Raw genomic sequence first — 17,511 nt, forward strand, 5'->3', positions numbered from 1 at the left:
CGAGATACATAAAGGAAAATGGAATATTTGAGATTGTGGCCGGAAGCCCACCGTAAAAACAGCCATGGTGTTGTTTGGGGCCATAAGACCTAATCCTTTCACTTTTGAAATAAAGAGAAAGAACAGCATTTAATGTTTGTTGACATAACTTGAACCCTGAAACCCAAACCATCTTATTTTAAAATGCTTAATTTACCATACTCAGCAAAACACCCAAAGCAGAGTAATGTGTGTTTCCAGAATACTGGGTGACTTTCCCCTTCTGACCCAGAATATATCCATTTAGTGCTGTATTTATCATATGTAGTTTTCTTGGCAGGAAGAAAAGCTATTCAGCAAAACATAAAAAAGCTCTTAGTAGGAAAGCAATTCATTTTGTAGTTAGCTGGGTTTTACGAATACTAAAATATCACATTGAGGGGCTGTTTTAATAAGGTTGATGTATGAGACCTGGGGAGTTTTATAGCGACAACCGTATTTTTTTTTCTTTTTTTGGTGAGGTAGTCACATTTCTTTCAACATTCAAAAGCACGAGTAGGTATGTAAATATAGGGAACACCACGTCAACCATAATTTTGAGTCAAGGTCAGCACGGTTTTATCATTCCAAAATTTGTCCTTTAAAAGCATTTCCGTTATTTGAAGACGACCTTGCCTCCTGGACAGCCCTAGAGGTTTATAATTGACCCGAGTATTCAGAAAATCAAGCCTTCTAGTCTGCCTACCTTCCCTCATCTCCCCCACATGCTTGTGATGAGAACGGAATTTCTTTGGAGACAGATGAAGCTACTCTGGGATTAAAAAAAAGAACTTCAAGCAAATCAGAATTGTCATGTTTCTCTAAAAACCTGGGTAAGGGAAAATGAGAGGTCAACACACAAAAAATTCTATTTCGTCTTTTTTTTTTTCATTTTTAAAATAAGCCGTTGAAATTATGGATCAAGTGAAAAAATAGTTCCCTGATTTATTAGCCTGTGTCACCCACCATGGGACAGACTCTCTAAGGCTGCCCTCAGGAAGAAAGGAGATTGACCCGTCCAAGTGGCTGGCTTGAGTGTTGCTGGTTTATTTAAACTTTGTAAGGATTAACAGGACGGACTTGAGAGAAGGGTGTTTAGTTTTTAGTCTCTATTTTTAATGAAGTCATGCTGTAACTTTTTACATAGGCAGATATCCAGTTGAGTCCTTAGGAAAGTGTCAGGTTGGGGAGGTGGAGAGAGAGGGTTTGCTCTGTTTGCATGATGTGGGAGAAAAATTCCATGAATAATGCAGAAAACAGAACTGTGAAAACCATTTAAGGGACAAAATTACCTAGCAGGCCAGAAACATAATTTGTTAGAATAAAAAGGCAGCTCATACATCTTTACAAAGTGGAAGAAGTAGCTGGAGGAACGCAATAAATGACTTCATCTCTCCATGCCCCCCAACCCCGCTACCACCACCACTACCCACCCCACCGCTGTCCTGAGCAGAAAGCAAGTGGCTTTGACACCGATTTGAGGCAGTGGTCCCCAGGAGAACCTCCCCATTCAGCTGCCTGGCTGGGGTTGCACCACCAGGGCTGCCCCTTTACAGAAGATCATGTTATCTGTGCTCTAATCGAGCGCAGAGCTAGTCTCCCAACGAAACAGGTGGGGAGACACCCTTAAAAATAATGAGGGAGTGGTTGGGACAACCCTGAGCCCGCCCTCGCCCTCGCCCCTGGAGGCAGGGCCAAGAAAGAGGTCCTCAGACCCGCCTGAGGTTCTGTGCGCCCAAAGGCAGTGTCTCACCCACTCTGGGCTTTGGGGTCCCACTGGCTGCAGTAGACATGCCATCACTGCACCGGGGCCCTGATCAATACCAGGTGCCCTGACTCACTGTCCTTGGCTGCACTGTTGTAGCTCTGAAAGAGGATCCACCCACCACTGCTCAGAAGTTGCACCGTTGGTGGTAGTTTCTGGAATGTCCTATGCCACTGCCAATAGGTGAGGGGGCTCTGGTCCTGAGAATTTGTTATCTCCTGTCATGGCACTTGTGTTTGGAAGAACAGTCACAAAGTTCTCAAGACCAGGAGCTGAGTCTCTGGGGACCTCTGGTGAAAGGTGGTAACTACGGTTCTTTCCTAGAGACACCTGTGCCTGCAAAGGGTCCTGTCCAACAGGGACGTGGCCTCTAGGCTCCATGGTGGCCTCTGTGGGGTGTGTCTGGAGTAGGTGGGGTCCAAACATCAGGGGAGCAACCCCACGGTCATGTGGCTCTCTGAGAGGTCCAGACCCTCCCCGAGGTCACGCAGCTGCCCAGCCACACCCGAGGGTGGGAGCTGCACATTAGCACAGTCACCCTGGACCAAGGAAGCCACAGACACGTTTCTGGCCACGTGAAGGAGGCCCAGCAGAGCCCGAGGGGAAGGACCTTGTTGGGGGCGAGCACCCCAGGCTGTCGCAGGGACCCCACAGGACATGGCTGCTGGTCTCCCGGCTGCCAGTCCCCACAGGCAGCAAGTGAAGGATGGGGCCCAGCTCCAGTCTGATTGAAGCCACCTCCTACATGAAGGATGCTGCCCGGGCCGGAAGAGTCCCTCAGCTCCATGGCACACTTTTTCCATCCTTCCTTCCAGTTCCTCCTGCTCAGGACTCTCCTGTCCCTGTTGGAAGGTGTTGAGAAAAGGCAAACGTTTCCGTGTGCAGAGAAGGTGTGGGTTGTAGGCGGAGATCAAAGTCCTGTCCCTGGCGGGTGCACACTGTGATGCACCTCCCCCCACCCCCTGCAGTGCTGGAGAGGATTCCTGACGCCTCCCTTCCCTCCCGCGGCAGGTGGAGCTCACGGGCAACAGCATCTACGAGTACATCCACCCCTCCGACCATGACGAGATGACGGCCGTCCTGGCGGCCCACCAGCCGCTTCACCATCACCTGCTCCAAGGTACTTCCTCCAGACGAAAAGAAAGCCGAATGAACACCAGACGAGGCTCTTGGCTGTAGCCCGAGGGTTTGGTTTCCCACGCGGCCCAGCCAGGGCCCCTCCAGCAAACACACGGTGCCCACCAAGGGGGGAGTTGCTTTTATGTCTCTGTCCTTTAAAGCAACACTACCGACCCCCTTTCATGCACCAGAGACTGAGAGATGGGGGGCAGGAGACAGAGAAAAGTGCTCAAAGGCTTCTCCCCTCAGGTGCTCTTGGTTTAGAATTCCAGCAACACGGGTCTAGACCTGGGCCTTTTGACAAAGGGTCTGAGGATCGAGCTCAGGGGCGCCTCGAAATTGCATGCGAAAATGACATCTTTATTCCTTCCAGTTGGAATCTGGTATTTCCCTTGCCTGTAGATTGTAGACACTAGGCCACTACTGTCCCTGGTACCTGGGGCTTCGCCTACAACAGAAATCACAGGTATTTTCACTTCACATTACAGTTGTTGCAGGCATTTAAACGTATCAGTTATGCTCACCACTACTTTGAAATTTCTGGAGTTTATGCTCCAGGAGCTTATTATTCAAGGTGTTAATAAAGCAGCATATTTGTAACCATATCACCACTTGTTTGAATATTTCAGTAATTCCTTTTGGATACAGTTGATCCCCTTTGTAATCTCATTTATTTTTATGCAGTAAGAACTGTTAGTCTGAGTGGGGATCTGCAGGTTTTGTACTGAGGCACAGGTCAGTTAAGAAGCCCTGGTCTGGATGGAGGAGGCAGGTCCATCTCGCTGGCCTGGCTCCATGGGGACAAGAGCCTCCCCCCACAGTCCCACGGTTTAACATGTGTTGACTGGCTCCCCGCTTCTGGAACAGACATGGCGTGGCTGTGATGTGGGGCACACCATGACACAAAAGAGTCCTTAACTCATCATTGCCATGTGTGCTAGGGACATGCAGAAGAACTTATTCCAGGGGCCCTGGCCTTGTAACTCCCTCTGACCGTCCAGTGAGACCAGCACGCTGACCGAGGGGTCTTTAGTCTGCTCCGGACTGTGGTGTCCCAGCTTGGCCAAACTTCCCCAGTGAGACGAAATGCAAAAGGAGAAATGTCCAAAGTGATGAGAATGGGGTAGCCAGTCACAGGGGGAATAAAGTGGGCTCCATTCTTCCTTCTTCCTCTGGGAGGGGTCATTCCAAGGCTAGGAGGAGCGAACAGAACCGTACCCTCAGTTTCAAACCCCTTGCAGACCCAGCTCTGTGGCTCCTGTGTTTTAGCCCCAGAAGCAGTCACCACGCGTCTACCAAGGAGGGAGACTGGCACGCTGGTTGCTGAGCTGAGATGTGGGCTTAGGGGTAGCTGTGGCCCCTGGTGCTTAAGTCCTTAGAAATGGTCTGACGGCAGAAATGAAGAGGCATAAGGCTCTGAAGAAGCAATGTCTAACAAAGAGAGTGATGAGAGGACGTTGCTCCTGAATTTAGTTCTTTCACTGTGGGGTTGTTTATAGCTGGACAAAGACCGCAGGAGTCTCAGAGAATTCCTCAGACCGTCCTGTTGTTAGTGTTTTAAGTTACACAGCGTGTTAATTGCATGGCACAGGCGTTCTGCCATTAGCTGTTGTTTCATTTTATCCTTCCACGTCTAAGCCTTTAAAAAGGTGTATAGAACATGACAGCAAATGAATCTTGGGACTATCCTGAGACCCTTCCAGTTTTCCATGCGGTTCACGTCAGAGGTGGAGCCGCGGTACAGGAGGAGAAGGTCTAGGGGAGGTGGGTTGTCCGCTGACTCATTTCCACAGCCACCCGAGTGCACCGGCTTGGAGGATCACCAGCGCTCAGTTTTCTCCCTGACTTCTCATTCGCAGAGTTGGCTCTCTGCAACTGAACGGGCCCCGTTGTTCTATGGTAATTGTGTGAGAAGTGGGCTCTCCCCTAAACCGGATCATTTGTTACCAGGTGATGCTTTTTACACCTGAGTGTGCATATCTAGAAATGGGGCTGACAGGCCACCCTGTTGAATTGAAGCTTCCACCCCCAGACCCCAGCCTGCTGCAGAGCAGTCGTGGGTAAATATGGCAGCCCCTCCAACTCGGGGAGGAGGGGACCTCTGAGGCATCCCCTTACCTGCACCGGGCATGCCCTCAGGGAGAGGTGGAAGGCCCTGCTCCATTCCTAGTGGTAACCTTTCTTTAAAAATTAATTTATTAACCACTACCAAATGGCTGTTTATTTAGAGTGGAGTGACCTCACTCTCACCCCGGGGCGGGGGGAACACTGCCATCAGAGCCTCAGATTGCTGGTGTCCGGCTCCCTAAAGCAGAGTGGAGGGAGAGGGTAGAGCTCGGTGGTAAAGCGTGTGCTTAGCATTCACGAGGTCCTGGGTTCAATCCTCAGAACCCCCATTAAAAATAAATAAATAAACCTAATTACACCCCCCCAAAATGTTTTTTAAAAATGCAGAGGGTGTTTCCTTAGGGGACATTTGCATCTGCAATAGTGAGATCAGAGATTCGGGTGTGAGGCCTGCAAGAGGAGTGAAGGGAAGGCTTTGGGCCAGCCAGAGTGAGAGTGGACGGGGAAGGGGGTGTGGGGAGAGGGGAGGGGCTGGTCCATCCGGGGCTGTAACTGAAGGTGAAGGGTTGAATCTGGGAGCGGGTCTGCTGGGTCCTGTGCCCCATCTCACGTTGCTGAGCCGTCTCGGTGCCCATGGGGCCCTGCAGCTGGTGCCCTCGGCCAGGTAGAGGTCTGCATCGGTGGCTTATACTCAGTATCTGCTCCCCTGGGGAATGTCAGATGCTTCTGGGCTTCCTGGTGGGCTCGGCCCCACCCAGGGCTGACCAAGGTGATTCTCTTGACACCAGGCCTCTCTGTGGCCACCAAGAAGGGACCACAGGCGGGTCAAGTTGGGCCAGGCCTCTGCATGTAGACCCTCACCTGGGCCCCAGGTTGGTGTTTCCCAAGTCCTTGCTAGGCTCGTGTTCCGGGCTGCCCTTTCTAGAGCACATGGGAGCCACAGCAGGACTGGGCCAGTCTCCCCAACCCACCTGCATCCTGGCCACCCACACAAGCTCTCTCGGTGGGGGTCCGGATGTCCTGGGACGAGGCCTGTGGCTGCCTGATCCGGTCCCAAGGGTTTATTGAAGGAGCATCGGGGCGAGACAAGGGCATCATGGGACAGTTTGCCAACCTAACCTCACTCCTGCTTTCAGAGTATGAGATAGAGAGGTCCTTCTTCCTTCGAATGAAGTGTGTCTTGGCCAAAAGAAACGCCGGCCTGACCTGCAGCGGATACAAGGTGCGTGGGCGGGAAGGGGGCAGTGGGCCTTCCTTGCGCTTTAATTTCGCTTCACATTCAAGACCATCTGCAGGCAGGAAAGCGCAGGAGGGGCACCCAAGCGCTTTTTACCGCCTAGTGGAGACTCTTCTAGTGATGCTGCTCCCGGCAGGTGTGTGAGCCAGGGTCTTACAAGGATATTCCAGGCAGGCTGGATTGCGTTGTCTGAGACTAGAAATAAACCGGGCTAAGGGTCGAATTTGACCTTGCCACCTGCAGTTCCTATTCTGCACACTGGTCAGTGCCCCTGGTACAGCCACCCCTAGACTTCACTGAGACTCTGCCCTCCAGGGCAGGATCTAGGGTCAGCAGCGAGTGCTCAGAGCACAGAAACGTCGCTCTTGCTCCCAGAAAGTTCGGCCAAATCCAGTGATGACAATGATGATATACATGAGCAATGACAGAGCCATTCCGAGGGCAGAGCTTCTGTCTGCGGCATCTCATTGAGTTAACTGACAGAGCAGCCCCATGAGAGGAGTGTCATTGGCCCCATTCTACAATCAAGGACAAGAGCTGAGAAGGTGCCAGCAAAGGGCGCATGGGCTAAGGGGCAGAGGGGGCTTCTGAGCCCAGCCCTCGCTCCTCCGGGCCGCGTTTCTCTGCCGTATGTGACCACTTGCTCTGGCTTAACTCCAGAATCTAGGGGTAGGTCCCCCAAAGAGCTGTGGGCAGTATTGTACCCCAGCATCAGTAGGCCACTCCCAGACGGAAGGGCGGGTTGGGGGGAGTCCTCACTGAGCCTCCTCCCCCCTCTGGCCCCTCTCTAGAGCCCCCCACCCTCCCTCCATCTGCTCCCATCACTCTGGAGCTCGAGGCTGATGGCAGCCTTTCTGCAGCAGAATTTGTGTAAAAGGAGGGAGCGGTGGGGTGAAGAGAGAGGGAACAGTTTTGTGCCTTTGTCCTTTGTTCTCTCTTTCTGGAATGCCCCTCCCCACCTCCTTCCCATCCCAGGGTCTGCCTTCCTCCACCCCCAGCCTCTCCTCAGCCCCCATGTTTGAGCCTCACTCCCAGCTCTTCCTCTGGCCTTTACCAAACTCTCTTTCCTAGTGTGGGGTATGCATTTCTTACCTGCTGTTCCCGGTTCCAAGCCTCAGATGTGGGGAGCCTCCAGCACCTCCCTGCGCCCAGTAAACGTTCTTCTGGAGACTTGGGTCTTGAGTTGTTTCTGTCACTTATTAACAGTCCCACTGTCTGATCTTAAGCAAAACCCAGCTGTCCTCAGTTTCCCCATCAGTCAAATGAGAGAAGAGGCTCCAAGGATTTTAAGATTTGTTTTAGCTCTATGGGTGGTGAGTGCATTCAGGAATCCTAGGGGAAAGTTTTTGAAGAGAGAACTTAAGATTTCACTGTTCATCACTGCTATTATGATGAACATGAGCCTTTCAAGATTTTACTGACTGTAACTTGTATAAATGCTTCTGGTATCGAGGCTTAAGGCTGTACAAATGTTTCTGTTTGATATTTGGAATGTGGTACATTCTCTCTTGTAAGACTCTTGGCTATAACAATCATTAGTGTTTCTAAAAAGCCACTCCGGACTTCTGCTTATTACAAGCAGGTAAAATCTTGAATTATAAATAAAGTAAATAAAGTAAAACAAGAATACACTAAAAATGAGGACTTTCTTGATTGGACTGAAAGAATTCTTCATTTTCTGGAGTGATATAGCTTGTCACATGATATAAATGTCAAGGTAACAGTTGCCAAATTCAGTCCTGTTGGGAGATGATCAGCATTAGAGTTACTGAAGTGAACATTATGGAACAAATGGTTAGCTCCTCAAAATGCCTCTGTTGTGCCGTGGAATTGCAACTTGGCCATGAGTTCATTATGTATAAATCCATTCTATGTGAGAGAGTCTTAACTGGGGGACTTACCTGAGGACAATCAAGTGCATTAAACAACACTTATATTTTATTGTGATCTTGTATCCTAAGAAAGAAGCCTAGTTCATTTCTTCCGAGCAGTGAATCGGGCGTCTGTCAGCATGTTGGCCCCATAGCTCAGTAGAGGGTGGGCTGGGGGGTGTTCCAGCACATTCCGGAAAGCAAGCAGGCCCAGAGCTGGGAGGAGGGGGTGTGGGTCTAACCCCTGGGCCGCCACCGGCTGACTCTGTGTCTGCTTTCCCAGGTCATCCACTGCAGCGGCTACCTGAAGATCAGGCAATATATGCTGGACATGTCCCTGTATGACTCGTGCTACCAGATCGTGGGGCTGGTGGCCGTGGGCCAGTCGCTGCCACCCAGCGCCATCACTGAGATCAAGCTGCACAGCAACATGTTCATGTTCAGGGCCAGCCTCGACCTCAAGCTGATATTCCTGGATTCCAGGTGAGCTTGGCAGCTGCTGCTGCAGAGTTTTGGAAGACATCGACGGTGGAGACTGATCCCTGGAAGCCACACTCTTAAACCAAAATGTGGCAAGGAAAAAGCCATAATAAGAAATGGGAATGACAAAGAGAGGTTTAGTGAAATCAGGTCAAAAATTGAAGAAATTAGTATCAATCTTAATACTCGGGGGCAGCCAGTTTCTCCAGCTTATCGGAACTGGAGGTACTTTATAAACAAATAAAACTTACTTTGTTTTATTTATTTGTATTTTCATTATCTCACTGGAGTTGGAACTGGAAATCTGTGTTGTAGGCAAACGTTGCCTGTTTGGAAGGCCCACGACGTCAGGGTTCTGCCCGCGTATCTCTGTCAAGTTGGTAGGACTTTAAAACAAACAGAAAGTTTCCACTCTGAGTCGTGTGTGTGTTGTGGGAAGGCTTCCAACTCAGGCTGGCGGGAAGCCGGGCTCTGACGGTCACTGCGGGGCTGAGGCAGCCAGCAGAGGTGGCCCTCGTGGAGGGGGGGAGGTGTGACCACAGCTCAGCAGGCCCCCCTGCTGGAGTCTGGGCTGGGGGAGCAGCTCTGGCTGACAGAGAGGGCGAAACTGCAGTGTCCCCAGAGCTGCCTGCCACTTGACAATGCCCAGCAACACAAGAATCTCTTTTCAGAGAGAGACAGAGGCACAGGTTTGCTGGTTCACTGGGGTTCGGGGAAGCCCGCGGTTGGGGGTGCATGTGCGTCCCCCAGGGCAGGCTGCTGGCCCGCAGGGCCTCCTTGGGCTTGGAGATTTTTGCCCATTCCACTTGCCACAAGGCTGTTAGGAAAGATGAAACTTGCTAATAGCCATGAAACATTGGTAAAAGCGAGAAGTTTGACGTACCTGCAAGGTGAGTCATTTTGCTTTTTGGCCATTTATTTATTTATTTTTGTGAATGTTTTTTATATATATATATATATATTTATTTATTTATTTATTTATATCGAAGTACAATTACCATATGTCAATTTCTGGTGTACAGCACAATGTCCCAGTCATGCATATGCATACATATATTCGTTTTCATATTTTTTTTCCATTAAAGGTTATTACAAGATATTCAGCATACTTTCTTGTGCTATACAAAAGAAACTTTTTTTTTTTTTTTTTTGCTTTTTCGGCTTTTAGATTCCTCGGCCATATAGGCAGGAATAAGTGTTCAGAGACCCCACTCCTGGCTTGTGTGTGCAGCTGAGCTTTCTGGGAAGAAAAAGTTACATATATATTTTTTTCCTGTCTGTCCTGAAACTAGGATTTATTGATTCTCTTATTTTTTACCCATTTTTTACTCTTTAAATTTGTGGAGGGGAAGGTATAGGTATAGTTTAGTGGTAGAGTGCGGTGTGCTTAGCATGTACAAGGTCCTTGGTTCAATCCCCAGCACCTCCGTTAAAAAGTAAATAAATAAATCTAATTACCTCCCCCACCAAAAAACAAAAGTTGTGGTAGAATATACATAACATAAAGTTGATCATTTTTTTCATAGACAGTCAATGTAATTTATCACTTAGCGTGTGTCTACAATGGTATAATGCTGTCATTTTCAATACATTAACTAATTTAACCCCTATGACAGTCCTGAAGGGGCAACATTATTATGTCCAATTTTTTAGATGAAGAAACTGAATCTTGGAGGGGATGAGAAAACTTACCGATGGTCAAACAGCTAGTAAGTAATAGCATCCTGGCCAGGGCGTGGTGCTAGTGCACCTACATGTGCAGTATGTGGAACTGTTTTCTCCATTCTCTAGATTGAAACACTGAGACTTTAGAGAGAGTTTAGATATCTCGCCCTGGGTCCAAGATAAGTGGTTAGCATTATTGAGTTTCCAACCCGGGTCTCCCTTCAAAGCCTTTGTATTTTCTCCTGGATTATAAAATTGACCATTAACTATTTATGGAGGAAAACTAAGCTTACCTGGTTAGGGATGGGAGGTGAAGAACAAGCCTTAGCTCATCGTGACTGCGTCTCAGAACCATTCAGAGGTAGAAGGGTGATGGAGTTGGCCCTCCAAGGTCGTTCTATGCTCCGAGCAAGTCCAGGCAAAGAGGAAGCATTACTCCTTGGGGGAAGTTCGCCGGCACCTCGCAGAGGGCCAGACACCACCCAGCAACAAGCACTGTTACCCTGTGGTAGAGACGGAGGCACCTGCAGGGGGGCGAGCTGCCCCAGAGCCTGGGCGTGTAGAAGAAGCCGCCACACACAGGGCAAGGGGGAGAGGGCGGTTCTTCCAGACTCAGGAGCCAAATCTAAAAGCCAACTTTTAGCAAGAAAACCCAGTGTCCAAGTTCATTGTTTCCGAAATTGGGGAGGATATAATTTCCCCCTCGTTTTGTCTCCTAGTTTTCCCTTGACCATCCCTGGAGAAGCCTCTGAGGCTTGGTGAAGCCTCTAGAAGGGGGAAGAGGGGCATCTCCCCAAGAGAGAGGTTTCAGGTCTTCTTGAGTTGTTCAACCCACACTGCTTTTAAACGTGACAGACAAACGGAAGGTTACAGAAGAGGGTACGCGAGGTTAGCTCAGGGGCCAGCTTGCTCCCGAAGGGCGCGTCGGATGTGGGTTTTCCCAGATGCCAGCCTTCCTCTATTTCGGGCCGTACCCCCGAGATGAGCCACCTTGAGGAAGACTTCCTGTCTCTACAGAAGACCAAGAAGTTTCTCCCTGCTAAGTACCAGGAAGCTTTGAGGTTTTACTGAATCCCAGTCATATAGGAGGTGCTTAAGGGGGTCAGAAACATGCTGGAGAACTCTTCACTCTCTGGCCTTCAGGGGGCTGCAGCTCGATGGCCTCTAAAAGGCCACTGGGCCGGGGGCGGGGGAGCTGGCCCGGTACTAGGGGGTCAGCAGAATAGCCCAGCGGGGTGACGTCAATGCCTACATCCAAACCCCAGAGGCCACTGTGAGGGGTTGGCCTGAACCCCAGCAGCCCCAAGTCACAGGGCCAGCATGGTGGGCCTGGCCCAGCATAATCCCAGACAAAACTGAACTCGGCATAACCCGAAGTTTGGTTCAGAGGGGTTTTGTGGTATTTCACTTTGAAACTGTAGCTGGTGCTTTTGCTAAGGATGGGTGAACCCAGCGATGTTTGGGGTTTGGCAAATCCCTCTGACAGGTCTTCAGACACTAGAGGGTTGGAAAAAACCAAGAGGGCGTGCTGCCAACCCTTCCCTTTCTCTTTAATTTTTAAAGCCAGTGTGTACTTTGATGAGAAACTTAATACATGTGTTTCTGATTCATTTACACATTCAGGGCTGTTGTTCTGAAACTTTACGTCCAGAGGGTCTGGGAAGCCTCTTTCATCCCCACACCATAGAGATGCCTGGCTTTCTTTTTGGGGGGAAGCCAGACGTCTCAGTTTTCCTGCCACACAGAGTTAGGCTCTGACGGGGCCTGAAGTTCTAGGTGGCCCTTGGACAGGTCCCCCGAGCCCTGAGAGGCTCTGGCCTGTGCAAATTCCCTTACTACCCACCTCGAGCCCCGGCTCCTTCCTGCCTTGGAGGAACACCATGGAAATGTGTACACCAAATAGTGAGTGATTCCAGGGAAATATGAGGCTCACAGAGATTTACGACCCGAAGCCCGTGCAGAACTCAACAGAAAGGGGAGCGGGTTAGGGAATGAAAGCGAGGTCGGGTTTCCCCCATTTAATTTACAGCTAACGTTTCAGACCCGGGCCAGCAGAGCCCCCAGTCCTGGCCGTCCTCAGCCCCCACCAACATCTCGCCATAGCCTCACTTGCTTGGGGATCCCCGCTTGTCCCCCTCTTTCATCTGTTCCTGAGTATCTGTCACCAAGATGTTTAGGCCACTTCCTTCCTCCAGGGGCATGGTCCCCAGTGCAGTTGCCCAGAGCCTGGGAAGCGATACCACAGCCACATGCAATTTTCACCTACAGGCTAGTGATGATGCAGACTTGGATGCTGAGAGCCACTTTTCTTCAAAGAGCTGAAGTGGGAAATTAATATGTCTGGGGCTGGATGAGAACAAAAAGGGGGTAACAGCATATAAGCCATTACCAGGAGGATGCTTCCATTTCCACAGTGAGCTTAAGGCTTACTTTCTAGTCACAACAGCTTTGGGTGTTATTATACTATTTTCTGGAGGCTTTAAACAGTCCTCCACTGATAAGAGGCTGAAACGTCTCCAGCCATTCCCTAAATCCCATCCGTAGGAATCACCCAACCGTAGCATCATCCTGGAAACAGCTATACCAGGAAGCAGTGTGGAACGGAGGCTTCCAGGCTCACACACATAAGAGACAGAATGTGGAACCAACTGAAGTGTCCATCGTCAGGTGAACAGATAAACAAAATGTGGTCTCTACATAGAAGAGAATATTATTCAGTCATAAAAAGGAGTGACATTCTGCTACTGCAAGTTAGAGCGTGAATGAACCCTGAAACGTGTTAAGTGAGAGAGCCAGACACAAAAGGTCAGATACTGTATCATTCCACTTGGATGAAATACCCAGAACAGACGAATTCATAAAGGTAGGAAGTGGAACAGAGGTTGCCAGGGGCTTGTGGGGAGGGAATGGGGAATTATTGTTTAATGGGTAGAGTTTCTGATCGGGGTGATGAGAAAGTTCTAGAAATGTAAGTGGTGATGGTCATACAACACTTAAAAATGGTTAAAATGCTCCAGTACCTTGTTAAAAATAAATAAGTAAATCTAATTACCTCCCCCCCAAAAAACGAACAAACAAAAATAGTTAAAATGGTGAATTTTATGTTGCATATATTTTACCACAATAATTTTTTAAAGGTTCACATAGGACTACCCCCCCAAAATCCTCAGTGAGTGGGCTCTTTCTCACCTCGGCAACTTCTCCCAGTGTCAGTCTCAACGTTCCCTCCCCAGATAAGCTTCCCCTTGAAAAGGGATAAAATTTTAAGCCATCCCAAACCTTCTTCTAGCCATGGTTTCAGAAGGCCATTCCAGCTCAAGAGTGTGAGATCCTGCACTGGGTAGGAGTTCAAAGATTTTCTTCTGGTAAAAAAGATCATTCTGTGTTTCCAAAATCAACATTCCCCCAGCCCTGAGCCTTTTAGCACTTGATTTATTGGCGAAACCAGTATTAGTTTAAATGAAAGGCAATCTGCAGAGCGATGTAACTCACGGAGCCTCGGTCCTCCCCCAGGGTGACCGAGCTGACAGGCTACGAGCCGCAGGACCTGATTGAGAAGACCCTCTACCATCACGTGCACGGCTGTGACGTGTTCCACCTCCGCTACGCGCACCACCTCCGTGAGTACTGAGCTCACCGTGCTCACCTCGCTGGGGGCCGTGACAGCGGTGGGAGGGCGGGAGCGGCATCGAGGACAGAGTGGGGACAGTGTCCCTCACTTGGTATACGAATTCTCTATTGTGTACACGGGACTCTTAGACATAAGCATGTCTCCACGCACCCCTTGATTTCAGCACGGCTACTCACGTTCAGTTCCCAAACATCCAGTGAAACTCTGGCAGGTGTGGGATGGTATGGAAGTTCTGCTTTTGGAACATAAATTTCTCCATGACATGGGACACCAGGTGTACCAGGCCCTAGTTTAAGTGATTAAATACATTGCCAACCCAGTGAGGGAGAGTCTCATGTTCATGATTCTCCTTTTACTGTGGAGGGTCCTGAGGTTCAGAGAGGTTAAGCCACTTGCCCATGGTCACACAGCAATGAGGTGGCATAGCTGGGAGCTGAATCCAAGCAATGATAGGCCTCCAACCACTGTCCATCATCCGGCTGGGAAGCTCAGGGAGACCACAGGTTTCTAGGATGGGAGAAGTCCATGTGGAAATAGAAAACAAACAGTATTTCATTTGCATTGGAGGCAATTTGGGGAACATCTGGATGCAAGGGTGGGGGCTCTAGCCACTGAAATATTTAAAGAAGTAACACTTTTCTTCTAAAATCTAAATTGAGGCATCAGATAATTGGGATGGAGTAGAACACCTCATCCTCCCACCATCCAGCCCCGCCACTCTGATGGCCAGTCCAGGGGTGCTGGTTAATGGGGTGCAGAGGGCTAGGGGAGCCAGGCCTTCTGTAGTACAGCCCAGAGGGCACGACCTCTGTTCTTGCTTTGTGTTGATGAAGAGGCATCAGAGGACAAGTTGCTGGTGTCGGTTGGGGGTCGACGGCGGGTCCAGGGCCTGCTGCATCCTTGGCCGCGTCATATGCCTGGCCGTTCGGTGTCAACTGGGACCCAATGAGCACTGAACAGCCAGGGTGTCGTCCTTCTCTCCTCCCAAGTCACTAAGGGCAGAGACCCATGACGGCCGGGACATTGGCTGGGCAGACGCTGTCGGCTTCTTCCTGCTCCTTGAAATTCACAACAGCGTGAAAAGTTTCCGTGCATGGAGAGACGTGGAGTTATGAGCAGCCTTCTATTTCTTTCTTTACAAATGGTCAAATCATGATCATACCTGTCCTTCCCGTAGCCCGGCTTGGTAGGAAGCAGGTGCCTAGTGTCTGGACGAGTTCCGTAGGTCAGCATCACTGATACGGGAGCTCGAAATTCTCCTTCTGCCTACGGGGTAGGAAGTGTCAATTACAGAATTAGATCTTCGGAGACCTGATCGGGCAGGTGGTAGTGGGAGAAGAGGGCAGTATGCGCTCTGGAGTGAGCAGAGCAACTGGGAGACGAAAGAGGCGTCTGCTGGAGGGCGTGCACCACAGAACAGTCTAGAGGGAAGGACAGGCGGGAGGCAGGGGAGCAAATGTCAGGGTTCACACCTTCTCACCTCCCTGCTACTGTCTGTCAGGGTGTCAGAGGGGAAGCCCCAGCCCGGAGGGTCCCAGCCCTGTCCCCGAGGCTGGAGCCTCTCCAGCACAGGGGTTGAAAGCAAACCCTTGACTTCCATGAAGGAAGAGTCATTTTTCAAAGTGGGGCTGTGGCACAAGAAATGAGGCCACTCAGAAACTTACAGAATTAAAAGTCTTTGTTTTAAATACCATTTTTCATCTCTCGGACTGCCTGGCTAACAGAGGGGAGGAGGATTTTTTTCCCAAGGGAAATAAATTCCATTTGTAATTTGAAAATGAAGGCCACAGTGATGGCCAGTGGAAGGCTCCTGTGTCCCTGACACAAGCCATGTGCTTTTCACGTATGAAATCTGAGGGCAGCTGGGCCCAGTGAGCCGGGTGAGGCTGGGAGGTTGGAGAGACTTGTGAGCAGGACCAGAGCCCAGGCCATTCAGCAATTCCCACCACCTGATGGGTCTTAAACTTGTCCTCCAGGAGCCCCCATCTTCCTGAGCGCATCCAACTTAACAACGAGGGAGGCTATTGGAGAGGTCTCCTGCGATTTACGTGATGAGTTCGCCCTGCTTCACATGGAGTGGAAATTTACAGACATCGCGATTATCCGAAGGGACCCAGAGAGGGAAGGGGCACGTGGGCTTCCAAGGGACACTCAGAAAAGGCACAGCGTTTACAAATCAGAGGGAGCACAGCTTTCTCTGCCAAATGGGCTAGAATTGGTCAAAGAAAACAGAAAAAAAGTAGTATCAACAGTGATCACTGCTGTGCTGTGACTCCACCTTCACCGTGGCCCAGAAACTACCACAGGGACAGGAGGCACAGAGCACACGGCAGCCAGGCCAGGGGGAGGGCAGGCGTGGCCTCAGACCCTCCATGCGCCCACCAGCTTTCCCTCAAGTCAGCCAGAAACAGCTGGGGCTCCGACCCACCCACCGGGCAGGACTGGGTCTCCCAGAGCTCATGCCTTGGCTTCAGCCTTGGAACCACCTTCCAACGTCCCCTTAGGGCAGCTTAGCACTAAACTGAACGTTACTTCCCCTCCAGCTGGAACTTTCTGCTCAAGAAAAGGAAGACAATCAACAACCAGAGTGAGGGGATGGAGGCAGGTCTTCAGGGCGTGGAACCCAGGCGATTTTGAAACCTCTCTGTCGTGTGGTCCCTGGGGCCTCACTCTCCTTCTGGGGCACAGAACTGAGGGGTCAACTCCCAGCTTCTCATTCCTGACTTAGAAGGTCAGATGCATCACTTCAATATGTGACTTTTCGGTCCCGTCACCTGCTGCTTCGGTGGCTGACAGCAGGGCTCAGGGGCCTGGCCGACCTGCCCGCACTCCAGGCTCTGCATGGATCCCCAGAGCAGCCCCTGGTGACCTGGGACTCAAGTCCTTCACTCCGGCCACAGCGGGAGCTGCCCGGGAGCCACCTCTGCTGCTTCCCTTAGGCCCCCACCAACTGACGCGGCTGGAGGTGGCCGGCGGCTCCAGCCACCCGCCCTCTGGGCCCTGCAGGCCTCCAAGGCCCCGGCGAGAGCCTCCTGCTCCTGTGAGACTTACACATGAGTCTGTCAGCCCAGGAGGAAAACCAATCGCTGCCAACACCAGGATGGATGGGAGGTCACTGTCCAATTTCCCCAGGCCATGCTTTCTCCACAGCGGTGTCCACAACCCGGGCGCCGGGCGCTGGGCGACGCGCTGCGCTGGAGGCCGACTTGGACAGAGGGAAGCAGTGGTTCGAGAGGACCATAGGCAGCCAAATGGTTTCCACACATTCTTCAAAATATTGTCTTAACCAGGAGCAGGAGTCCACAGGGTCTGAAGAAAGCACAGCCCCTAAAGAAAGGGAATTCAACACAGTCCAGGAAGTGAGGAGAAGCAGCGTGGTCTCAGGGAGCAGAGGCCCCCGGAGGCAGCCCGGCAGCCTTCCCAGCCGGCACGCCAAGTCGGGCCCTGCCGGGGCTCTCCCCAGAACCTTCTGTAAGGAAAGGTGCACACAAGATCCTCTAGGGAATGTCTCTGACCCCCCAGCCCGGCTCACTGCTTCACGGCACGTGGTGGCTCATTGCCTCGCAGTGGCTGAGGGAAGGCCTGCTGAGTGTGGGCCCAGCACAGTATGACAGTCACACGGCCCCAGGGGAATGGGCCCTCCAGCTGGAGCCTGCCA

At 50.8% G+C, this 17,511-nt stretch overlaps 1 protein-coding gene across 1 annotated transcript in view; it reads left to right on the forward strand.

Moving 5' to 3' along the window:
- SIM2 (SIM bHLH transcription factor 2) overlaps positions 1 to 17,511 on the forward strand; it is a 43,674-nt gene that overhangs the window by 16,106 nt on the left and 10,057 nt on the right. The window contains exons 4-7 of the mRNA XM_072969104.1: positions 2,795 to 2,903; positions 6,106 to 6,191; positions 8,361 to 8,560; positions 13,736 to 13,842. Of these exons, the coding sequence (XP_072825205.1) occupies positions 2,795 to 2,903; positions 6,106 to 6,191; positions 8,361 to 8,560; positions 13,736 to 13,842 (502 nt within the window). The remainder of the gene's footprint in view (positions 1 to 2,794; positions 2,904 to 6,105; positions 6,192 to 8,360; positions 8,561 to 13,735; positions 13,843 to 17,511) is intronic.

The sequence above is a fragment of the Vicugna pacos genome, chromosome 1 (assembly GCF_048564905.1).
Source record: "Vicugna pacos chromosome 1, VicPac4, whole genome shotgun sequence".
NCBI classification, from domain to species: Eukaryota; Metazoa; Chordata; class Mammalia; order Artiodactyla; family Camelidae; genus Vicugna; species Vicugna pacos.